Source organism: Gadus morhua, chromosome 14 (genome assembly GCF_902167405.1).
Source record: "Gadus morhua chromosome 14, gadMor3.0, whole genome shotgun sequence".
Classification (NCBI taxonomy): domain Eukaryota; kingdom Metazoa; phylum Chordata; class Actinopteri; order Gadiformes; family Gadidae; genus Gadus; species Gadus morhua.
Genome location: NC_044061.1, coordinates 19,024,721 through 19,050,653, shown reverse-complemented (window position 1 = coordinate 19,050,653; position 25,933 = coordinate 19,024,721). Strand labels below are relative to the sequence as shown.

General features: G+C 44.1%; 1 protein-coding gene across 2 annotated transcripts in view; it reads left to right on the top strand.

The window, feature by feature from the left end:
* LOC115559136 (FERM domain-containing protein 5) overlaps positions 1-25,933 on the top strand; it is a 66,433-nt gene that overhangs the window by 24,062 nt on the left and 16,438 nt on the right. For both annotated transcript variants that reach the window (XM_030377838.1, XM_030377837.1), the window contains exons 3-5: positions 20,869-20,973; positions 23,339-23,381; positions 23,753-23,831. In XM_030377838.1, the coding sequence (XP_030233698.1) occupies positions 20,869-20,973; positions 23,339-23,381; positions 23,753-23,831 (227 nt within the window). The remainder of the gene's footprint in view (positions 1-20,868; positions 20,974-23,338; positions 23,382-23,752; positions 23,832-25,933) is intronic.

Genomic DNA, 25,933 nt, shown 5'->3' with positions numbered 1-25,933 from the left:
GACAATTTGTGTTATATTGTAATGTGTGAATGGGTGTTTGTGTCTGTGTATGTGTGTTTGTGTGTGTGGGCTTACATGTGTATGTGTGCATAATATGTGTGTGTTTGCGTATATGTGTGTTTTTGTGTGTGCTTGCATGCGTGCGTGCGTTTGCGTGCGTGTGGTGCCTGTGTGTGTGTGTGTGTGTGTGTGTGTGTGTGTGTGTGTGTGTGTGTGTGTGTGTGTGTGTGTGTGTGTGTGTGGGTGTGTGTGTGTGTGTGTGTGTGGCGCTAGATTAATGCAATGCGTTTCCAGTGATGTTTACTCTAGCCTGGTCCCTTGTGTCACTCTCTGAGAGATGTGAAGGAGGAAGTTTTGATGAGCATAATAAGTTAGCCTCGTTAGAAAAGTTGGGTCGGTCGGGCAGGATAGCCTATGGGGGCCATGTTTGTCTTTCACTCTCAGCAGAAACATTCTGGGTTTGAGCCCAAAAATGTCCACAGTTTACCTGTATGCATCCTTGAGCAAGATCCTGCCTAAAACCCCCAACCTGCTCAATAACAACACGTATCTAACACAAAACAACTCACTGTGAGGCACTGTGGATGAAAGTGCTCCATCAAAGTGCTACATGACTGAATAGGAGCAGGAGGTTCGCTTCAGGAAGTAAGTCAGAGCGCTCCGGACTGATGTGCGCCTCATGCCCTTTTGCTGTATCCAAGGCGGAGGACAAATCAATCAACTCAAAAGCTCTTTTATTTAAGTACACCTCTCTGGCCAAGTGCACTTCCCGTTTCCCCTCCTGAATGATGTAATCTATATGCAAATATCTGGCTTAACAAACCATCAAAGGTTGTTTTTTGCTATGGTACAGTGGTAGGGAAAATAGCATAATTTCAAGTGTAAAAAAACAACATTGTTTTCTTGTTGTTCTATTACAAACAAAGAAATAAAATATACATGTCCCATCTGAGTTGATTGATCCCCATTTCTTTCAGCCACAACAAGGAAAATCTCAAGCTTGGAGATACCTTCCAGTTTTTTCACAATGCACTGCAGTGCATGTGGAACGAATGAATTGGAGCGAGGAGAAACACATTAAAGCGATACTGGTGGGAGGAGAATGGGTCTCACAGCTCGCGGTTTATTTCTGAACGTACGTGTAGAGTTTGCCCTCAGAAAGACTTGAGATCATGAAATAACATCTTAGAGGCTGTCAATGTTCTCCAGAAGGTCGTCATGGGATTGCTCTACATAGCTTCAGTCGATATCTATCACAATGGGTTGAGACAGTTAATACTCTATGGTGCCATATATTTGGTGCTATTAAATCCGAGGTAAATTTGGATTTTTTGTTTTTCAGTATGTTCGAAGGTTGATATTGGCTCTATTGTGGCTGTTAGATTCTGCATTTGTTGTCATACATCTTGGTTCAGCGTTTGTTTCGATTTTTTCTTTCCTTCTGGGTTTCCTTCACAGGATTTATGAATCGTTAGCCCTGTAGCATCCTAGCCCTGGGTCAGGACCTTTGGGTCAAACTTTGCATGTTCTATGCACGGAGGAATGGAAGAGATATAGATCATTGTACAGAATTTGTGGATGTGATGTTAACATGCTATTGTTACATTGGACTTGTTATATTGACTTGCACTGACACTGAGGAGTGAGAAATTAAATATAAATTATTTAGATTACTACAGCTCTCCCGAACAACCATCAAGGGTGGGTGTGTGGTCAAATACTTCTTCAATTTATTGATTCCTAGAGTATTGTGTTTTGTATGCAGGAATGACAATATTTGTTTATTTATGATGTATAAAAAAGGTCATGGTGACATGTCTATTTGTGTTTTCTATCCCATTTTTGGAAATAAATTTGCTTAGTTTTAATTGTATAAAAGCGGGTTGCGACTAAATGACTTTGGGAAAATCTGGTTCCCAAGGCCACCCCAGGTGAGAACCACTCATCAAGTAGCTCTTAGTAAGCTGAGCCGCATGATGAGCTGCTCCAGTATTGATTGCACACTTTCACTGGCTCATCCTTACTTGTTAGACACTTTGGATAAAACTGTCAGCTAAGCAGGTCTTACTGCTGAACCTGGGTAAAACAAAGTTAAATTCACTTTTCTATATATAGTCATATATCAAAAGCCTTATACTTATTCAGTATTAAAGCTGCAATTTCTGGTCTCCCCACTTTGTTTTGATTCAATTTAGTTTTAAACAATGCATGAAAACATTGAGACTCAATCAAAACACTTTTTGATAAAAATTAAGTGGAACAAGCAAAATATGCCGATTACATTTAGAGTGGCAATCTCAAATGTAACTATGTCTTTCTCTTTGGCAACAGCGAAAATAATTCATTTTTCCCAGAGATACAAAACAGTGACGCCACCAACACCCAGTGTGTAACATTCATCCAACTGAAAAATGCTGGCCTTTTATTAGTGGGCCATAGACTCAATCTCCATCATGTTTCCTCATTCAGTGATAGACCTAACAGATATTTATTCTTCAATAAGTAATCTGTTGGAAGATTAGACATTCAAACATGCTTGCTGTAATTCTGAAATGCAGAAACGACCGGCTGCTAATCGCTGCATACTTTTTTGTTATAATTGTGTGGTTGCTGTGGATTTCGTGACTTCCTTGCTTGTCTTTGGAGATACTCAGTGGTGCAGAGGATGTCATGTGACATATCTGCCTGGAAGGATGCCATTAAAGTACTCCCCAAGACTCTCTTTAGAGCTGTGCTCCATTCTGCTCATCAGCTGTGCACTGAAGCAACAGGATTATCAACAGATGGCCAAACCCTGCTCTCAAGCCATTTCATTTCCAAAACAAGGTTACGGACGGGAAGGCCTAGTCAGTCAGCAGTAACCTAAGTACCTGAAAGTGGAGGGTCTCATGTCGTTTCCCACATACCATCATCAGCGGTGCACTGGCCGTCAGGGGGCCGTCGGACCGCCTCCGTTTCGGCCCCTGTCATTCTGGCTGCGCATGAGAGCCTGCTGCATGCGTGTCTGGGACTAGGCGCTCTGGCCAATCACAACTAAGTAAGTTAATGCGTGTTAACATTCTACACTAAAAGATATGAATTGAAAAGTAAAGGAGGGGCCGAAATAATGAGAGAGAAAAGGAAGCGGGCATTAGAGGCTCAACCTTAACTGATTGTCATATATAACGACACACACCCAACTCTCGCCAAACAATTGACAATTGAAAAACAAAAAACCAAGGCCTACTGTCAGGAACCTCTGAGATAAATGCTCAACACCAAGCCCAACGTGTCGCATCGCTGCCATGGTGCTCAATAAATCCTCTATCTTAAACTATAAGACTCAAAAGCACATTATTTTTTCATAATGTAGCTAATTAAATACAAAATAAGAAGAAAAAAAATCTTGTGAAAAGTGATTAATGCATACATTTTGTTATGGAAAAAAAACTTTCAAGGAAAGCAGACCTTTATATATTTTACCCAAATTTCCTCTCTGCCATATCCTATCTTAAAGGTGTTTTAGGTAAGATGTTTGAGTTGTAAAGAGAGAGAGCAGAAGTGAGCAAGAAGTTAAAACTGGTCTACCCTCTCTTCTCCCTCCCTATTGGAAGTTTTGCATCACGCTACCATGGGGGCAAATGAGTTTGGCAGCTATGATGGATACATCCGAACAAATCAGGGAAGAAATACTGTGATTGGTCAGAAATGTGCCTGGAGCATATTAATACCAAAATGGCCTCATACAGAGGCAGGCAAGCATTCAATTTCTCACAGCTCATTTCATTAGCAAACCTCTGATGGATGGCTATGGTATGTACATTTAGGTTATTTACTAGACGCTTTTATTGAAGCGACCAACTACATTTGTCAGAAGAAAGAGAAACAACAAATAACGCTGTCAATACAGTGAAGATGTTCAAGGAAACAAGTGCCAAGCACTTACAATTACTAGGTTAATTGTACTAGGTTACTAGGTTAACCCATTCCCTGTATACAAGAAAGATAGCTAGGATAAGACACTACACAATGCTTAGTAGGGGAGAGCCGGGTCGATTGAAACACTTTTCAGTTTAACGTCTTTCTCAAAGATGACGATCAGTCTACTTCAGATTGATGTGGACGTGGTTGAACCAGAGACGTCGGAGAACCCGACGCAGTCGTTTCATAATATCGTCTGGAGGCGCACACAGCTTTTGGTCGTGATATTATGTATTATATGATATAGATAGCTATGTATTATGTATATGATATTATTTAGATATAGAGCTCCAGGACTGTAATGCAAGTGTTGTACACTTCTTTGTTATTTGGATAACCGTTCTGCTGTTGGTGTTATGGCGCATAACACGTCAGGCTCTCGTCTCTTGTATTTCCACAACGAGACTCGTAGTGGGGGTTATCTTAGCCATGGTTGAGAAGGAATTGGAGAAGGAATTGGGGGAAAGGAACTTTGGCTTCGACTCCTTTAAGTACATGAACCACGACCTGGAGGAGAAAGGGATTGTTGCCCGCGATTGTCTCCCGCTTGAGCCCCGCTTCCCGCTGCCGAGGGACCACCGCCGAGGGACCACCGCCGAGGGACCCCCTCCTCGGCGCTGCCCGCTGCAGGAGGCGTTGGTGCCTAAGCGCTGACCGCTGCCAAGGCGGTGGTGGTCCCTAGGCAGCAAGGCTCCGGCGGGAGACAATCGCGGGCAACAATTCCTTTCTCCTCCATGTCGTGGTTCAGTCTACTTCCGGTTGATTTGGACGTGGAAGAACCAGAGACGTCTGAGAACCCGATGCAGTCGTTTGAGATTCTCGTCTGGAGGCGCACACAGCTTTTGGCTGTGATAATGTATATTATATGATATAGGTATATGTATAATATGATATTATTTAGATTGAGCTCAGGACTCCCACCGGAGCACAAGGAGTGTTCAAGAATATTACAGAACACGGCCAAAGGCTGTGTGGGCCTCGCCATTGCGATGCATCCACTTTAAGCACTGCTATCTGTAACAACACCACCTCTTCTTGGCTAGAGGTAGGGAGTAGGAAACACCACCACCTCCCTGTGTCCTCTTGAGATCTTGTTGTTTGCTGACCTTCCTGTCTGTGTGGATGCCCTGGCATGGTGCTTTTCAGACTCCCTCGTCCCTCTCTCTCTCCAGCTCACTCTCTCCTGCTGTCCTTGTCCCTTTCGTGCTCTCTCTGTCTCGTTCACTCTGTCTGTCCTCCTCTATCTCTCCTGACTCTATTCCCTCGTCTGTATTTCCTATGCTCTTCCTAACACTCAATCTAACACTTTTTTCCTTGCTCTCTCTCTCTCTCTCTCTCTCTCTCTCTCTCTCTCTCTCTCTCTCTCTCTCTCTCTCTCTCTCTCTCTCTCTCTCTCTCTCTCTCTCTTTATCTATATGTTCTGAAATGACAAGCATCGAACAAATAAGAATATATCTCCCCCCATCCCCTCAGACCCAGCTTCCATCTTTTTAAAAATAGGCCGATCCACAGCAGCAGAAGTCAGCATGCCCTGGTGCAAGCAGCTTACATGTTCAGAGAGTTGCCTGTGGGCTCCGTGGTGCAGAGAGGACGGGCTGTGGAATTGTATGTGGCACTCATCAGGCATGGAGAAAAACGACAGAGGCTCCCCGGTTGCTGGCGTTGACCTGGACCTACGCAGGAGCACCGCGCTTCCAGGCCCTTATCTATCTATGTGAATGAAAATACTTTATCAATCGCCCCATATGTGACCAGCAGCAAAAACTTACCCAAAGCAAAAAAAGTTCAAACTGATAAGAAAACATATATCAGTGTAAAGAGCTGATAATTTGAGGATCTGTTGTGTTGATAAATCTAAAGATTTATCAATTAGAATCCGTTCTGTGCGTCTGCAGGTTACACATCAATGTGAGGGGGAAATTAAACAACACAAAGTAGCATAGCACCGTGTGACGGGTGGGTAGGTTATAATAATATATGACCCCACATATCGCAGTGTTCAAGAACATGATACGGTATCTAAGGAAACAGCAGAGCGTATCGGTATTGCCATGAAGGAGGAGAGCCAAGTTGTGTTCATCTGTTTAGCCATTGCTTTTAACAGAGAACCATAGGGTGTTGGCTTTAATCTCTTGCATATCTGCTGGCATCCTCCTCATCCCATAACCTCTTTAAATGCACAATATGTTACGCTAAATAACGATTGATGATGACTAAGGACAGCAAAACTAATTTGATTAAAGTTTCTATTGCTAAATAGATAGCTAGTTAGATCACAATAGAGTCACACTAAAGTTTGAAGTGCTCTAAATTAACAATATATATTGTTTGTGGTTTGTGTACCCCCTGTGCTATGCAACAAGTATGAGTGGGATTTTCTTCTTGAATTAGACTAATTTAAATGATAGAAAAAATGATAGATATAATTGGAAATAAATAAATATAGGGTTAAATATTGTTTGGTAAATATAGTACAGTGGCTTGTTAACATTTAAGAAACAGGCTATGTTCATTCCTTTATATATTCTCCTTTATCATTTATTTCATTGATGTTTTGTTTGTTGTTTGTGTTTGCTGAATAAATACACTGGGAGCATATATAGGCTAAGCAGTGTTGCTGACTGGCCATGGCCATCATCTAGTAATAATTGTGCATTGAACTATTTTTTGACCGTTTCCATTTGAGTTGGTCTGCGAAAGGTCTGGAACCAGTGTTCTAAGCCATCTACTTCATATTGTAATGTATATTGGACACTAAGGCGTATATACTGTGTAGTAATTCGTAAAAATATTATTCAAACACACTGAAACATACTGTTACTTTTATTGAATCATCAGGAATTGCAGGAGATTTTTTTTTTTTAATGCAAGCTGAGTGCGGTTAAAGAATGGCGGTGACCTTGTCATTTTTTCTTAGCTCATTCATTTCCAGCCCTTTATAGTTATTATACTAGCCGTTACGGTTATTTTCATATCCTTTCATTATTAATTCCATCAGTGCATAACCGGTAGGAAAACACTGTAGCTCTCTATCCCATGTGTGTGGTTGGCAGGGGGAAAGTTCACGTGTGGGCGGTGATCTGTTCATTATGACATTTTTGTATTTATTTATAAAAAAATAATAATTGTTCATAGGCTAGGGCTGCAGCGAGAGGGGGGCGGGCCCAGCTCTGAATCTGCTCCAGGCTTTACAAACCACAAAAGAAGAGTGTCTCCTACTGGAGGAGGCAGCACAGAGCTGACACGGTCCGTATGAATCCTAATCAGAATAATAACCTACTGTCATTAGACTCTGCAGTAGGGTTGCACTTTCATGACAAATAGGATAATTGCTATTCTTTTTACCCGATATTGTGATTCTGATTATTCATTGCGATGAACAGATGATCGTTTAATTCATATTCTGTGGCGCCTAATGTATATATAAAAACAAAGCATTTCCTAAGTTTGCAGTTTGATATTAATGTAAGAAGCATACCAATCAGAATAATATTGATTTTTTTTCGATAAAAGAAAATATAAGAAATTACAACCTTACACGATTACTTAAGTGCGGAGGGCCAAATCACAAACGTAAGTTTTCTTACAATTAATTGTGCAGTCCTGCTCTGCAGTCCGACTGACATAGGAATGCAGTGCTTCACCAAAAGTGTCTCTCTTGCTGCTATATAGTTGCTTTCCTCCATTGCGTTACATTCCTATGTCCCGTGGGGTCTTCAACCCCTGACCCTGGCAGTGTCAATGAGTCCACATAGCTATCGAAGTCCAAAAAAGTCCAAAAAGAATGGATGATCTTGATTATTTTTCAGGTTAAATTTGTAGGGCAAGGTCAAGAAGAAATACAATAAAATTATACAATGAGAAAAACAATAGAGAAGATGAAAGAGTACGGAAGAAAGCAGATTGTAATGAAGTGGAACCAACAGTTAAGGAGATAAAGAGTTGGTCAATATCTAATGAAGACGAATCGTATCATATTTAATATAGAGATCCTATCCATTGTTCAGAGGTTGAACCAGATCGATACTGGGCCGATAGTATTTACTATTGCACTACGTCTGCTTTGGCTAGCAGAAAATGTTCCATTCTGTTTTCTTCTCTGGGCGACAATCAATAATTGTGGTGGATTGTACAGCGTTCCATTGAATAATAAAAAACACCTAATTACTCTTTCATTAGTGAATTTTGCTAGAATCCTGTTGTGTAATTGAGGTGTATTATCCCAAATACATTTAAGAGTAAATAACAGTGTATGCACCACGGTTTCCCCAAGAGATCAGCACAATCCCGTCTGGTTGTCTTCTGTTTCTCTGTGTCTCTCTGTAAGCCAGTGGGAGAGGTTGTCTTCCCAGGTACATTCTTGGTTTTCCAGCCCCAGAACACAGAATCCATGTCTGGCAGGCTTCCAAGGGGGTGACTGAATCGTGTCGATGGCATGTTGGTGTTTGGGTATAATTGTACTTGTACTGGGTTTAATTGTACTACACTGTGCTGTTATGGCACTTTAAACATGGTGTATACAGATGGAAAAAAGAAAAGGAACAACTTGGGTTTGGAGGATAGCCCAGAGGCGTTTCTGGCCAATCTGGCACCCTAGGGGACATCCCCACCCCCCCCACCCCTTGCAAAAAGCAAATCTTTGCCATCTTTAGGGAAAATGACACTTTTTTATTGTACTAGAATAACACGGCATAGCATAAATACTAGCGTGCAAAAAAGGTTAACGGTGAAGTAGTAACTAGTTTACTGACCATCCAAACAAATCATAATACAGATACATATATTGTTTCCAATTGGAATCCCCAGGCGTTTCTAGCCTTTGCCTAGAAACTCCTCTGGAATAGCATATAGCTTCCAGGTCCCCTAGGTCACCTAGAAGCTAGGTCACCTAGAAGCTATAGGTGTGAGCTATAACCTGTGTGTACAGCATATTCATGTCTGTGTATCCCCCATGGTCTCTCCAGTGTCATCCTGTGATGTCTCATTACAGCGGAGTCCAGAGGCTCCATCAGCCCCATCACACCCCACCCTGTTCCCCTGCCCTTCAGCCTGCTGCTCTGGCTGCTAGCTCAGCAGACCCCGGGCGGCGGCCGTCTGCTCCGTGCGTACCAGTCACTGACACCTGACTGTATTGTGCTGACTGGACCTGCTGCTGCCACGCCCCCACGACATAAGAGAGAGAGAGAGAGAGAGAGAGAGAGAGAGAGAGAGAGAGAGAGAGAGAGAGAGAGAGAGAGAGAGAGAGAGAGAGAGAGAGAGAGAGAGAGAGAGAGAGAGGCAAATCGTAAATGGAGAGAGAAATATATATATTTCCAATGCAACTCAAATATCTACCAGCTTCTGACTTTTAGTCAAATAGTTTGTATAGTTTTAGTACAGTTTTTAACAATGGCAACTTCAATTCTCCTATGCAAACTTATCCATCAGCTAGCACCTATCAGCATATATTTTCCTCTACTACTGAGGCTGAATGATGTAGTTGCTGAGCCAAGTAATGGCGTCCATTAGAGTTGCTGCTGAAGTCAATCTGCTCAATTCACTGCCATTTACGAGCTCTAGGAAGCAGTGTAATTGTTGCCGCAGGGCATTTGATCCAATTTCTCCTTTTCCGCATCAATAACTGACTTAAGTCACCGATTTCTGCCATTGTCCCTCAACAGAAGAGCAGAAACACCAGACCGAACCCTCTACTGCCCTGTCGATATGCCCCTGAGACCAGATACTGCAACAACCAGAGAGAAAAGTACTTAAACGTGCTGTGTGATGAAGCAGTGTGCTAGAAAAACATTATGTTGACATGCATGCTGTTAACCATATGCTCTTAACCAACTGCTGTAGCAGCACACAGCTTATTTACTACAATTTCGCTTTTTAACCTGCAGGTAGAATAAGTGACTTAACATAACACAAGGTTCTTGTCCTCCACAGATGATGTGATATCAATTAATTAAATGAATCTCATGTTATACATTACACTTGTCCAGTCGCCATGTTAACTCGCCACATTTAAGAATGAGAGGAAATATATCTTGAGTGTAGCGTAGGGAAATCCTGCTAACGTCATTTGAGATGTTAATATCTTATATAAATATGGTAATTTTTTCCCATGGCTTTGAAGGAAAGCCAAACCCTGTGGCACATATTTGGATATACTTGACAACGAAATATTAACATTTCTTTCACGGGTGATCACATAGCTAATAACATTGATACACGACTTCAGAGGACTAGACTGGACACTCCAAGGTAAACAGAAAATATGACAGTCATCAATTAGTTGGCCAGGGTTTGTAATGAGTGTCTCTAGGGCAGCAGTCTGTCATGGGTTAACATCATTATCTTCTACTGAACCCAACCGTGTGCATTAGCATTAGGCTGTCTGGTCTGGCGTTTTGTATAGTGTGTATATTGTGTGCAATTCGTCTTGATTAAGAATATAGAACCTAATAATCAGCAGCAGCAACAGCAATGCCCTTAACCCAGCACTCAGCTCCCCCCCCCCCTTCGCCAACCCTGTTTGCCTGCTGGGATATAAAGATTTAGTTTCTATCAATGTAAATTATTCTTCTCTGTCTTTTCTTCGTATTATCTTTGTTGTCTTTTTGTTTGACAAACCATGCTCACTCTCTGTAAGAGATGTAATTGGCTTTAGGACCATATATTCTTAAAATTACGCATTCCTACTTATTCCTGCACTCTTTCCTGTTTGTTTTCCCACACAGCTAATGATTCATTGCGCTCGAAACCTGGTGGATGCGTGTGGCGATACTTTTAATTTAAGTGTTTTCCTCTTCTAAGTGTTAATGTGTGTAGACTAGAGATGCTCCAACGAGGGCTTTGGGGCTGATAATGCTGATAAGGGTCTATATATACAGGCCCCAACTGGGGGTTCAAGGGAATCGCTTCACACCCAGATACAGGGCAGATGGAGCCACTGGTGTCTGACAACACGTAAAACACGGTGCTGCTTTTTCTTTGATTGTTGTTCTTGGATTCGTCTAAGGGAAAAGCAAAGCTTTTATTTTGCGGGAATTTGATATATTGAAGATAGGGTAAGCATTTTTTGTACATGCACTCAGAGTATTCCACAAGAATAGGCAGACCTATTGCTGATGCTAGCGAGCTATTCATGTGTTTTGGGGCAGTGGCTTCGAAGGGAGGCCTGAATGAAGGGGTGGGATATTTTCGGTTAGCTACTCCAAAAAATCCAACTTTCTCCAAATACATGTCCTCCCTTTAATGCGAGTTAGGATCCATCATAAAAATGGATTGAAGCCTGCGTTCAAATCCATTTGTTTTCACCCCTGTTCTTTTCCGTTGTTCCATCTTGATCGTCATGAATGAGTGTGCTGCTGAGATGCCTCACAGGGGCTTTCTCTGGCCTACAGTAGGCGGCACAATCGTCTTCCGTACAGAACCGTGGCACCATGATGAGGCTTACGGCAGCGAGACACTGGGAGCCACTGAAAGAGTCTCCAGTAATTAGCAGCCGTGTTCCAGATTCCTGGCACACTTTAATGCCTTTGACTTAATCCAAATTAGCGTGACCTTTTCCTCCTTAAATAGGTCCATGCAGAACCATTTCAGTCTACCCTCATGGATACTCGTATGTTATATCAGTGATGTGATCACATTGGGGCAATCAGTGTTTTCCTTTTTCTGGTTAATGACATACTTGAACGCTGTTACATCATGTGCCATTTTGATTTCAAATGAAGAGAGTTAAGCCTGATTTCAAATGAAGAGAGTTAAGAGAGTAAAGTCCTTCAACTGAAATGCAAAATCAACACAACTGAAAATGTAACACCTGCTTGTTCATTCTCTTTAAAATACAGATACAACTATAACCAATTCAATTATTAACACAATTAGGACATATGGACATATGCTAGTGTCCGCTGTAAAGTAAACTAAATATTGATCTGAACACTGAATAATATATAGGATTAGCTCCACAACTGAACTCTTAAACCGCTTTATAGAATTCCAACCCTATAATATATTGTATTCAGTCCAGAAAGGGAACCAACTACTGAAAATGCCAGCTTGGCAACCAAGATCAATTCCCTTCAATGCACCCTGTAGTTCTTTAGTGCATCAGCTGTCTGGCCAATTCACAACACGCACATTGTTCTGCTTCCAGTCATCGTTTTGTTAATCAACACCTCACCGTCTATTGTTAAGGTATAGAAATGGCGATGCACTTTTATCTATTTCATTAGCAAAACAAGTTGTGCAAAAACGAACAAATGCACCGTGATCACATTACACAGTAAGTAAAGGCCTTATAATGGCTTTCGTTTAACAAAATGCATTTACAGCAGTTCAAAGAGAATATATATATATATTCTCTTCTCACCTACAATATTATGGGATCAGGGATGTCACCGTCTTCATTTGAAGCCAGAACTTGGGTGAGTTTAAATGTCATGGCATTAAAATCTTTAAAGCCGCTTTGAAATGATGCTGCCTTAGAATTCGATATATACAGAGTAGATGTATTAGTAGTAGTAGTAGTAGTAGTAGTAGCAGTGTGCTGATTGTTTTGTTAAGAGCTAATTGCATCAGAAGTTTGCATGCATGTATAAGGAGGAGTAGGGTTAAGAAGAGGAGGAGGATGAAAATAATGATGAAGATGAGGGTGAGGAGGGGATGAGAACAATGAAGAGGATGAGGAGGGGTAGGAAGGAGAAGTTCAGTTCAGTTTTATTTGTCATTGTTACAGATTAACAACAAAATGTTGTTAGAGCAAAACACAGACAGGCATGTCGTTTTAGTTGTCCACCAATTAATACATTTATACTTAATTTAATCTCCATGAATCAATGAATCAATCTCCCAGTACTTTACACATAATAACTGCTCATAAATCTCATCAATACCCCATAGACTCCCCATAACCAGTAAAGTGCTCAGTGCAATAAATAAATAGATTGATACATCTGCTGGGGGTGGGGCTGTTGAGTGTTTTGCAGCATTGCAAAGTCCAGGTCACAGTCATGGAGGAGGTGTATTGGAGGCAATTATGTCACAGAGGTCCAATGGGGAGTGGGGGTGCAGACTGTCCATTTAGCAGCCTGACTGCATGGGGGTGTAGACTGTTGGCCAGCCTGCTAGTTTTGGCCCTGATGGACCGATATCTTCTCCCAGAGGGCATTGGTTGAAAAAGGTGGTGTGCTGGGTGTAGATTGTCCTGAAGGATGTTTTTCACTCGGCGCATTAAGCAGGAGGTGTACGCAGTCGGGATGTCTGGAAGGATGACTCCAATGATCTTCCTGAGAGTTCTACTCTTGCTCCGCCCCTGAAGCCGGAGGACAGAGGAAGGGCAGAGGAACAGATGCTCAGTGGTGCCCTTCATGTGTGTCATCAACCTCTCTGCCGTTCGTTCCCTCCTCTGTCTCTTACTGAGTCTTACACCGGGAAGTTAAATATCTGTCTTGAACTACTGTCTGAATTTGTTTCTGAAACGTATCCCCCTTTCTCTTCACTCCAGTAGCTTAGCCTAGTCTTGTCTGGTCTACAGCTTCTATTTTATCTTACCTTCGATTTTTCACCTTTGCAATTGTTATTGACTCTCGTTCCTTCCTCTCAAGCTCACTCCCTCCATGTTCTCTCCATCCAAACTCCAAAGAGATACCATCAGTGGTGTGTGGCTGGTTTTCACCAGCATCCATACCATGCAATACCGTAGAGCCAAAGTTGTTTGACGCTTGATGCGAGTCTAGCAACGGGTGGAATCCCGTGGAAACGATTTAGGTTAAGAAAAAAAGAAAGCTGATGCCGTTCAGGTCGGTTGGTTTGAGAATGTCACGCAAGGCAGAAATCTGAATGGAAGTGCTTTGTGACGTCAGCGCCAAACGAGTCAAACTTGAAGTGGAGCATCCGAGCGGTCCCAAAAGCCTGAAGCTCCGACGCTTGGTTGGGCTCAGCGCCTCAACTCCGTAGGAATACACCCCCAGGCACCAGGGAGGAGCTGTCCCGTGTGCCCCGCATACACACACACACACACAAACACACACTAAAGGCAATAACAGTAAGAGGGGGTCCCTCTGGGCCTCTGAGGGGCCCTCAGTGGGGAAATGATTTTCTGAGCCATCAGTGATTGGGAGCACGCCGCATGCAGAGCTCAGGACCCCAGGGAGCCCTTCAGGGGCAGTGAGGGGCTAATCTGATCCCGGGCCCCTAGTTACAGAGCAGCTTCCTGCAGGAGCGATGCGTATTAACTTGATTAGGAGGAGTATTAAGCGCAGAAAGACATCCCACGCAATGGAGTTGGCGTTGGGTGAACCTTGCCGTCTTCAGGGCTGTCTGGGTGGAAAGAGCTGCCCTGGATAGACCTCCGACAGCCTCTCACTGGCCCTTAAGTCCGGAGGTGATTCTTCCTCTGTGTTGTGGCGTACTAACTGAAGTGAGGTTGATGTAGAGCACAGAGGGGGCAGTGAAGTGGCAGGGACGTGTGTAGATATCCGTGGCTGCAGTGTTGCAAAGGTTGATGTCTCACCGTTTGTTCTTTTCTTCCTGAACCACAGTCAGCACAGCGCTGTTTTATCAGCTTGTGTGCTGATGTGGCGTCATATCAGAAGCTATAACTCATACGGTGTGTCAGAGAAGCCCAAGACTTATTTACACCGACAAACCCGTGCCTCTTCTTTTATTTGACTAGTTTACGAGATCTTGTTTGAGCGAACGATGCCAAGCCGATAAATCAAAGGTTAAACCTCCATGGAGGTAGTATGGAGGAAGTAGGAAGGAGAGCTACATCACTGGGGTTGAGGGGTTGTTTGGGGAAAACCAACCTGGGTGACATTTAGCTTGCTCTCGATGATGGATACAAAGGTCAAGGTATTGTCTAAAATGGTGGTTGGTATTTGGACCACCTGACTCTGCATTGTTTTGGCTATTATATATATAAATTATATTGGTTTTGTTGTATATGAAATGACTGTAGTGTTTTGCTTTGCTTTTACCTATTCTCATTTCAACATGTCCCTTAAGTAAGTCTTCCTTGGAGTGGATAAAATATGCCCTCAAAATATAAATACAGTTTTTCATAAGCTCTTTAACTGCAACATGCAATCAGAGGAAGAATGTAGAAAGTTCATCCTTGTTGTTTATGTTGCAACAGGTAGCATGAATTGTTCCCAAGTTCTCCAGTCCACGCTCCAGTGTGTACTGGTTGATAACCCTACCACCATGTCATACGATCAATGTCTGGCTTCTGCTAACCCTGCCTAACTGCAGCTTTACCAGGACACAGGTGCTTCGTGCTGTATAACGTACACAACATGTCATTTAAAAAAGCAATCTCTGCATCAGAATCCAAATTTCAAGTATCTTGCGGAACGCTCCTCGCTTCATGCAACAACATTTAGAGTCCCCCCACACGTCTGCGCTGATACAATCAACATGCTCGGCCCCATAAAATGACACTATCTTTTATTGATGTTAGGTTTCCCCACGCTGATATGAAACCCATATCAATAATTAATCGAAAGCGAAGCTCGGACAGGCCTGGAGAACGCCTAGCTGTTGCTGTTCCCTGTTCTCTGCAACTTCTCAATAAGGAACCAAACCATCCTTGAGTACCCGGCAAAGTCTATTTCCTGTCGTCATCTTTATCGTATGTTTGATGAGGCAACGTGTGGCTGTGGAAACACTAATGGGCCCATGCTTGTTAGAAATGTTTCTCCCACTGCATTAATCCCCTCTAACCATGACTCATAGAGGCTGACGTCAGTGCGGTCAAATCAACCTTTCTTTACTCACAGGTCTGTTGAGGTGTTTCTGGAGGGATGGGGAGAGAGAGAGAGAGAGAGAGAGAGAGAGAGAGAGAGAGAGAGAGAGAGAGAGAGAGAGAGAGAGAGAGAGAGAGAGAGAGAGAGAGAGAGAGAGAGAGAGAGAGAGAGAGAGAGAGAGAGAGAGAGAGAGAGAGATTACCTTCCAGCCCCTTTGTTTAGGTGTCTAATTTAATCCTTAACAGTATGAATGACACTATGTCCAAGGTTGCAAAATGTGATACACACGCATGAATTGACGCACGCTCACATGCACGCACACACGCACCCACACACAGACACACACTAGGTTGCCCTACTCTCCAATGAGTTTAAATTGCATTGACAGTACTCTACCTTTACCTCAATACACTATTCAATGCACTATTATTTGTTTGAAAAGAGGAGGGAAGTTTGTTGGGGGCAGTTGTGCAATTCCTCCATAAGAAAGGTGATTCATTCCGCAGGACAGTGTTAAGAGGAGTAGTTGACGTAAAAGACTAACAATCCTCTCAAGCCGAAACCACAAGACCTCAAACAACATTATTTGTCTGCGGATTCTCCCCTGTAAGAGCATTACCACAACGCTTTAGGCAACCACTTCCCTCCCTAACCAGCACTCAATAGAGCGGTCTCCTTCGGCTCAAATCTCAGAGGCATGATGCACTCAAAGCTTAACTTAGGATAAATTTAGTTGTTCTACCTTCGAGCATTTGTCTATTTTCTATCCATCTGCGACCCGGGGTCAACTTCTCCAGTATGCAGAACAATGAAATATATAGCATATAGCTCTGCTCAGGGGGCGCATACTTATATATATTAATATATACATGGCAATGGGAAAATATAGATGCAATGAGGAAATGGGTGGTGGAGGGAGGAGGGGAGAGGAAACGAGAGAAGCAGTTGGAGGGGGGGAAGAGATGTGAGGAGGAGGAGGGGGAGAGGAGATGAGAAGAGTGAGGAGACAAGAAAAGAGGAGGGTAGAGGCAGTAAGGAGAGGAGAAGAGAGGAGGGGAGAGGCAATAAGGAGAGAAGAGAGGAGGGGAGGGGAGAGGCAGTAAGGAGAGGAGAGAAGAGAGAAGGGTAGAGGCAGTAAGGAGAGGAGAGAAGAGAGGAGGGGAGAGGCAGTGAGGAGAGGAGGGGAGAGGCAGTAAGGAGAGGAGAGAAGAGAGAAGGGTAGAGGCAATAAGGAGAGAAGAGAGGAGGGGAGAGGCAGTGAGGAGAGAAGAGAGGAGGGGAGAGGCAGTGAGGAGAGAAGAGAGGAGGGGAGAGGCAGTGAGGAGAGAAGAGAGGAGGGGAGAGGCAGTAAGGAGAGGAGAAAGGAGGAGGGGAGAGGCAGTAAGGAGAGGAGAGAAGAGAGAAGGGGGGAGGCAGTGAGGAGAGAAGAGAGGAGGGGAGAGGCAGTAAGGAGAGGAGAAAGGAGGAGGGGAGAGGCAGTAAGGAGAGGAGAGAAGAGAGAAGGGGGGAGGCAGTGAGGAGAGGAGAAAGGAGGAGGGGAGAGGCAGTAAGGAGAGGAGAGAAGAGAGAAGGGGGGAGGCAGTGAGGAGAGGAGAAGAGAGGCAGTGAGGAGATGAGAGGCGAAGAAGAGAGGAGGGTTTAGGAAAGGGGAAGAAAGATGCAGAGAAGAGAAGGGGCTTGGAGTTGAAAGGAGGAGAGAGGAGAGGGAGGAAGGGTATAGGAGGGGAGAGAGGAGGTAAGCGATGGAGAAGCGGGTAGTAGAGCAGTGTGGAGAGGAGAGGAGAAGGAAAGCAGGGGGCATGAGAGAAAGGGAAACAGAAAGGAGAAGGAGAGATGAAGGACAACAGGGAGTAGTGAGGAGAGGAGGTGATGCAGAGGGCGTTCAGGGTCAGTAACGCTTGATTAAACTGGACCTGATTGAAAGCCTGTGAGGTTGTTATTCTCTCAATAGCTTCAGGTTTTGTGGAGCTCAGTGCAGCTTGCTGAAAAGGCCCCCTAAAAACAGAGAGAATCTTTAAGAAAACGATTAGCAGCACAATGCCGCAGCAGGCTGAGTGTAGCGGCGCAGTGCCTGCAGGCAGTGACGCTTGTATAGTCCACTGTGGATTACTGCTGCAGCTGCCGTGTTGAGCTGTAGCCAGAGCAGAGCAGGAGCTCTTATTGGCTGTCTGGAGAGTAAGGAGTGGGCCTATTCCCAACTCCCCAACCTATTAGAGGAAGCTCATGATAATCTGGAAGATGTTTGCGAATGGGATTGGTTGGTTTTCACCAAACTGACGTTAAGTAATATGGGTATTATCAGGCTGCATTCATCTCCCCATCGGCATCGACCAGGAGAGTCTCTGGGGACACTTTGCAGATAGTGTATGTGTGTTTGATTATACATAAGTGTTAGTGTGTGTGTGTGTGTGTGTGTGTGTGTGTGTGTGTGTGTGTGTGTGTGTGTGTGTGTGTGCATGTTTGTTTTTGCACAATGCCTGTGAGTGTGGTCTGTGAGTGTGTGCGTGCTTACATACGTGTAGTTGTGTGCGTGTGTGTGTGTGTTTGTTTGTTGGTTTTATGTGTCTGTGATTGTGGGTATAGATGTTTGTGTGGTGTGTGTATAGTTACAGCAAGGCAGAGAGAGAGAGAGTTAACCTGATAACTCTTTGCAGCTTATTCTGCTGGTAATGATGATTGAGATTAATTAACCTGTCAATCTGTTGTTTTTTTGTGATCATATATTGACTGTGGGTCATCAATAATAATCCTGGACCCAAACCATTAAGACCTGCATGACAGCACACACTGAACACACACCGAATAAAAAACATTAACACACGGTGCGATTCGTATACAGTAAGTACAAATAGCAAACGCTGGATGAAATGCAAAAATACATAAATAGAATACAATATTAACACAGTTAGTACACACACACACACACACACACACACACACACACACACACACACACACACACACACACACACACACACACACACACACACACATACTGACTATTGTAAAGGCTTATTTGGGCTTTTCTGCAACATATATGTAATAGGGGCCAGATGGGATGAGGAGGCGGCGCAGCCTTGGAAAATGTTAACGGTATCACAGGTGTACCTCAGACATTAAAATACAATGAGTAATACTGTGAGTGTCTGAGGGAGGTAGAGAGGGGGGCAGCGGGAGAGAGACGGGCAGAGATAGAGCGAGAGGGAGGAAGAGAGAGGAAGAGGGACAGAGAGAGAGGGAGAGTGAAGGAGGGGGATAGAAAGCGGGAGGAAGAGAGAGAGAGTGGGAGGAAGAGAAAGGGAGGAGGGTAGGACGAGTGAGAGATGAAGTTAGGGTGTCAGTGCATGTGAATGTATGTGCGTGCAAGCTTCTGTGCGCCCATATAAGGTTGTGTGCCTTCTTCTATTTCTGCCGCCTGATTAGTCAGCAGGCATGTCCGGGTGCATAACTTTATGTGTGGGGACGGTGTAACATAGATGCAATGACAGGGAGGAGAGAGGGGTGAGGGGAGGGGAGGGCAGGAGGAGGTGGAGGAGAGAAGGAGGACAAGAGAGAAGGAGAAGTGGAGAGGAAGGTATGGAGGGGCGAGATGAGACCTGATGAGACAAGAAGGAAGAATAGAAGAGGGGCGGGAACAGTGAGGAGAGGAGATGAAAAAAAATGTAGAGTGGAGATGAGGAGGAGGAAGAAGGAGAGCGGAGAGAAGAGGTGGGTGAGGAGGGGAATAGACGAGAGCGGGGGAGGAAGTGAGGAAAGAAGAGGAGGGACGGAGACGAGATAGGTGAGACCTGGAGGGGACAGGAAGGAATGGGCAGATAGGAGCTGAGAGGGTGGAGCAGAGCAGAGCAGCTGATGTCGAGGGGAGTTCAGGTGCAGTGAAGCTTGATCGAAGGCCTGAGATGTGTTTTTGACCATATCCCCTTATAACATCTTTAGTTACTTACGACTAGCAGGTTCAATGTATGCATTAAATAATCCATTTTATTTTATATAACAGTTGTTCACTACTAGACAGGTGATTATTTTCCCTTTGTCATAGTCACAATTTATCCTCACATTCTACACAGCACATTACTTGGTAGCATAGTAAGCATTTCTGTCTCTGGATTGATATGGGAAAATATGGGGAAAGCATTTTCAATAGTGTGTATATCTCTGACTGAACATATGGTATGACAGTTGGGATGGGAATATTTGTGCACAGCGACACTGAAGTGACATACAAGTAAACACTGCCAAAGCGAGTCCCCACTCCAAAAGGAGAAGCTACGGCAGTCCCGAGCATTATTACCAACAACCTCAGCTCGCAAACTGACAAACTGCGAGACGGCTGAACTTTCAATCACTTGTGATGGAGAGCAAGAGAGTGCAATGGAAAGATTAGGATTTGATTTATTACACGGCGGAGAACATGACACCGACGGGCTAGCTGGAAAGCGCCGTTGAGCAAGGCACGGCCTACGCAGGTCCTTCAATCTGATTAGCATCTCCAGAGAAACGGTGCTGAGCTAGATGTTTCTGAGAAAAAAATGATTCATTCTTCAGCCAGTCTGTCACGTTGAGTGCACATTCAGGTGGCAACCCGCATTTGAATTGACTCCGACCTGGGTCAGCGGACATGTCCTTCAGTGTCCACCGAACGAGATCCTGAAGACGGCGGGCTCCTGCCTCTTGTTGACCACACAATTATGGTCTGTTTTTAGATTACATCTTTTTGGAGTGCAGGGATGGGAACGACTTTCCAGGTAGTGGCCTCTTCTCACGCTGGTTGCCGTTCCCATCGCCTACACCTCGAACATTCACTGCTTCTGCCACTCCCCTTTATGGAGCTGAGATTTTTCAGAGGGTCCACGGATGGTGGCTGCTGCAAGTGAATATTTTATGGCCCTGTGATATTTCCCCCGAGGTATAGTGAAATATTTAAACCTTTTCTGGACGTCCGGCCTTGAAATATTTTGATACCTGAGCAAAGATGGGGTGAAATGAGTTGGAGTCCACCTGCTTCGAAACCCATTGCACGTCAAAGATGTTGTCCCAGTTGATGTGTTTGTGCCCATATTTACATACACCACCACATACACTACCTCAACAGCTGGACAAAAATCTGGAAACGTATTTGCCCAATGGAGTATAATTCTTCTAAAATGTTCTCTTTAAATGCTGTCTTCTGCAGCGAGATGCCAAGGGACAGTACCTGTTCGACCTCATCTGCCACCACCTCAACCTGCTGGAGAAAGACTACTTTGGCATCAGATATGTGGACCCAGACAAGCAGAGGGTAAGCCAGCGTTCAGCTTCAGCAACAGTAGCATCGGCCATCGAAAATTCAGCACCATGTTTGAAGAAACATTTGTTGTACTCCAATTTTGATTGTATGCTTTGACTTTATGGCAACAAATTATTTTGTATAGGCCTGGTAGATTTGCATTGCATTATTTGAATAGTTATTTGATTCGGAATGAACGTGTAGCCATGTAGCTGTGCTATCAACATCCTTGAATCGCAGCGGTGTAATTTAATCGCATACTGATTCAATGCACTTTTAGCACTAAAAACTCTTGTTCTTATGATATGTTCTTATCCTGCCTTTTCCTTTGAAAACCTATAAATAGCCCTTGCCACGCTTTATCTCATTAATACAATTTAAACTAACGGGATAAAGGGGGGACACTGTGTGGCTGATGATGCAAGGGTAGGCAACAGACCTCTCTTCACAGCCCTCAGACTAACTGTAACTCCATGAGGTTATTCTCTGTCAGCTAGGAGATCAGGGCTCCACAGACACATTTGATTGATTTATTAGGCATGTATCGCAGTAGACCCCTGCCACACGCCACTTAGGTGGCTTTAATGGGCTCCTCCAACGACCACGACACAGATGTTGTTCACACCAGTTATTGGAGACTTGGCAGGATTTGACAACCAGAGCAGCTGTTTACTGCTGACATGTCAGAGATCTCTCTGAGAGTGTGGCATGATGGCAGATTTATCCCGTATGCCCCGATTGCCCAGTGCACCACAGGTGTGCAGCCTCACCAAGCCCCAGAGTCTAAGCACCAAAAGAGAGCAACATTTTGAAACACCTTTCCGCAATTGAGATGATAAGGTTGTATATGAGAATGGGATTGACGGGAACGATCTATTCCCTGAACCAATCAGGGATGAGATGCCCTGAAAAAATGTTGCCGCAAATGGTCTGAAATCTAAATTTGGCAACCATATCAGATAATCTTGCAGCATATTTCACCCACATATAGTTGACAGATGGTATTTCTAAAGAATGACACAAAATGTATAGATACAATATACAATCTTACCTCAACCACCTTCAATTGATTGATCCAGTCATTATTATATACGGTCCTGATTAATAGACCAGAGGTTTCGCCGCAGTACAAGCACAGTTGTCGCTCATAACACGAAATTACATAACACGGTCAGCTCCTTTCACAGGTTATCTGCAGACCCATGATCAGAGTTATAAGCGACCCCTGTGTTTGTCCTGTGAAGAAGTGATCTCATCAATGATCGATTCGCTTGTTCATCGATTGTTGGATTACAGGCTTTCATTAAAACTAATCACATGTTAGGCTATAATGCAGTAGTGTTATCATTGTTTTGGTTTGCTCATGATAACGCTGTGAATGATCCAAATAAGATTAGATATAATAATTGATTCCAGATGGCAAATTTCATACGGAACCTTTTATAAGAAAGTCAGAGGCTACAGGGACAGTGGAACCAGCACATACCCCCTCATCCCTGGCACCTACAACAGCAGCCCAGCACAGACCTTCACCCTGACCTTCACATGCCGGCATGAGGGTCCTGGCACCAAACCCATCATACCCACTCATATTCACCCCTCCTGCCAACTCAGATCAGGTCCCACGCTGGCCAACTCAGGGCTTCAGCATAACTGAATATTCAAGCAGTCAAATAACACACACAATGGAGCCCCTTAACTGGGCTTTTGAAGAGCAACTCTCATAACTCATATAGGTATTGCAGGTACTGCATTGCAGTTTTGTAACCTAGCTGAGACGATAGCTAGAGTGGCTAGCGATAGACTCTCAACCTAATTATCTGTGGGACTGGCTACAGCTGAGGCCCTTATTATTTTTACAACATAGCAAGCTGGAGCACTAGTTACAGCGGTAAGCAATTGATGCGTCCGAGCATAGTATTATCAACACATTCTAGGTAGGCCTGCATTCCTGTCGTTACCTATCTGAGGTGCTGGCTACCGTCGCTAGTCCTGTTCATTTTCAGGATCCTAGCAACAGCACCACATGCTAAGGAACACTGCATTGAACTATTGTCATCTAGCTGAGCCGCTAACTAAAGCCGCTACCGAGAAATTGGCCTGCTAATCACCAGGAGACACAACGCAGGCTCCACCGTGCAGGCTCGGTGGCGCTCATTGGGTTGCTGAAAAGGAGCTCCTTGTAAATAAACATGACAGGGAGTCAAGGTGTCGTCCTCCACCCTCACCTCCATTGTGCTCAATCACTTCACAATCTCTCGCAGGAAAGTCAACACACCGCAGGTGAGCCACACATGCCTGCCAAACCCAGCCCCTCCTTTTAATACATTCCCCATGTCTCCCTTCCTCTTGTTGTTTGTGTGGTTTTCCATTTCAGCATTGGCTGGAGTTCTCCAAATCAATTGCCAAACAGATGAAATGTAAGTACACACTGTGTTTGTCCAAGCCCTGTCTGGTACTCTAGCCGTTGAGACGCTCTCTCAGTGAGAGATATCAGGATAGAAACCCATCTAACTTCATAGGAAACTGTAACTTTAGAGCCCTTTTAGTGAGAAACGGCAGCGATTACAAAGTAGAAAATCTACACACACCTCATCCGGATAGGATGGGATTGTATGTATTTTACACTACATACATTATACGTTTGAAGAATTGATCATAATGATGAAACTATGCTGCTATAGACATAGGCGATAGAGAAAACTATGAAGAATTCCATTGTTACTATGCACACTGAAAACCAAGTTAGGTGAAGAGCCTTCTAGAGATGGATGTTTGTCTCTGTCTTCAGCCCAGCCCCCCTTCACCATGTGTCTGCGGGTCAAGTTCTACCCCCCGGACCCTGCCGCCCTGAAGGAGGAGATCACCAGGTGAGATGCTGGAGGTTAAACACAAGGCGAGGTGCTGGATGTTAACCACCGGTTGAGATGATGGAGGTTAAGCACCGGCTGAGATGATGGAGGTTAACCACCGGTTGAGATGCTGGAGGTTAACCACTAGGTGAGATGATGGACCAGATATATGATAGACAGATCAAGCTACCAATCCCCCCAGTGAACAGTACCAACTGGTAAGCTAGTCTACCCATCATACAACTGGTTGGACACACCCCCTGGTTAACCTTATGTTGAATGAAGCCGACATCCCAAGTTTGGAGCCTAGCTGTATCTCACAGTCACAACTCATAGGATCTCACATTTGTATCTCAATCTTCACAATTTTCACTTTGACTGGTTATGTCTAAAGCATACCACACCATACTAGTTGAAGCAATTTCAGTGTAGAAAGATCGACCTACCATCCTTCCCAGTGGACTTAACAAACTGCCGATCTATCCATTATGCACATGGGTGGGCAATCCTCACTAGAGGAAAGATGTAGAAATGGCTTGTTGTAGTAAGTGAATGGATGCTTATCTTCAGAGTCCTTAATTTTCCCAAAGGTCTATTAAACAAAGTCCCAGAGCCATATCTTGTTGCTTGTGGTCAACAGAACTTTAATCGTTATGATCTATGATATATGTGATCTTTATGGAGTCAAATATCTTAGATAACATAAAGCGAGAGAGGTGAAGGGAACAGACATCTGGGAACGCTCTCCCCTCATCATTACACAGATTATGCTTTTAATAAAATAATTGATTGTGAAAGTAGATTCTGCTGACTGTGGTAGCTGTTTTTATGAGGAACATTGGATGTCTGCCGTGGGTATGGGTCTATTCAAGGAGACAACACCTGGAGCTCCTAGCTCTCTCCACGGATAGTATTTCTCACATGGTGAAGGCTACAATGGAGATCATAGTTTTGTCTCCATAAGTGAATTTCAGTGCGTGGGCACGGGCATTATTGGGTGTGTGTTTGAATGTGTGTTTGTGCATGTGTGTCTGTGCATGTGGGTCTTTGTGCATATGTGTGTGTGTGTGTCATGCCTGAGTGTGCATGTGTATGCCTACGTGTGCGTGTGCGTGTGTGTGTGTGTGTGTGTGTGTGTGTGTGTGTGTGTGTGTGTGTGTGTGTGTGTGTGTGTGTGTGTGTGTGTGTGTGTGTGTGTGTGTGTGTGGTTGTGTGTGTGTGTTTGTGTGTGTGTGTGTGGCCTGCCTTTTGACAGCCAGACAAACTGCTGTGAGAAGCAGTTACTGGGCAGAGATGCCAGTATATCACATAATTCAACTACAGCCCTGAAATAAAACCTCTCCTTCACATGGTGGAGCTGGGACCCTGGCGTCTTTCACCATCTGCTTGCGTTCAGCATTCTAAAACAAACACACACACACACACACACACACACACACACACACACACACACACACACAAGGACGTACACATAAACATATTCATATACACATTCTTATGCATGCATACATATACACACATTGCCATACATAACCATACACATACTCAACAAAACACACACAAAACATAAGCAGCCAATCACGACCCACATCATTATAAAAGCGGAGGTGTATTCCTCGGGCGTCTATGACCTTGAGCAGCGGCGTTGGATATGATTGCACTGTGTGTACGGTATGCTGGCTGGGAGCGGGAGCACATCTGAGGTGGTTTAGTATGCAGAGGACCACGCCAGGTGCCTCTGTGGTGGAGTCCCACAGGAGCTTCAGGCAGCACAGCCGTCATACGTCATTCATCTGCATCTCCTGCTCTGTCCCTCTCTCTATCTTTGTCTTTCTTTCTATTTCTCTCTATCTTGTTCTATCTCAATCTAGCTATCTCTCTCTCTCCGTTTCTGCCTATTTCTCTATCTCTCTGTGTCTCTTTCTCCCTCCCTCTCTCCATCCTCCTTCTTTCTCTTGGTCCCTCCCCTCTCTCTCTCTCCCCTGCCTTCCTCTCTACCCCCCTCTCTCATTCTTTCCCTATATCCATATTTGTGTGGTCATGTTTTTCCATTTGGCTGAACATGAAGAGGCTCACACATTACAGTAATATAGGTGCTGCTATCATACTATGATTATGAT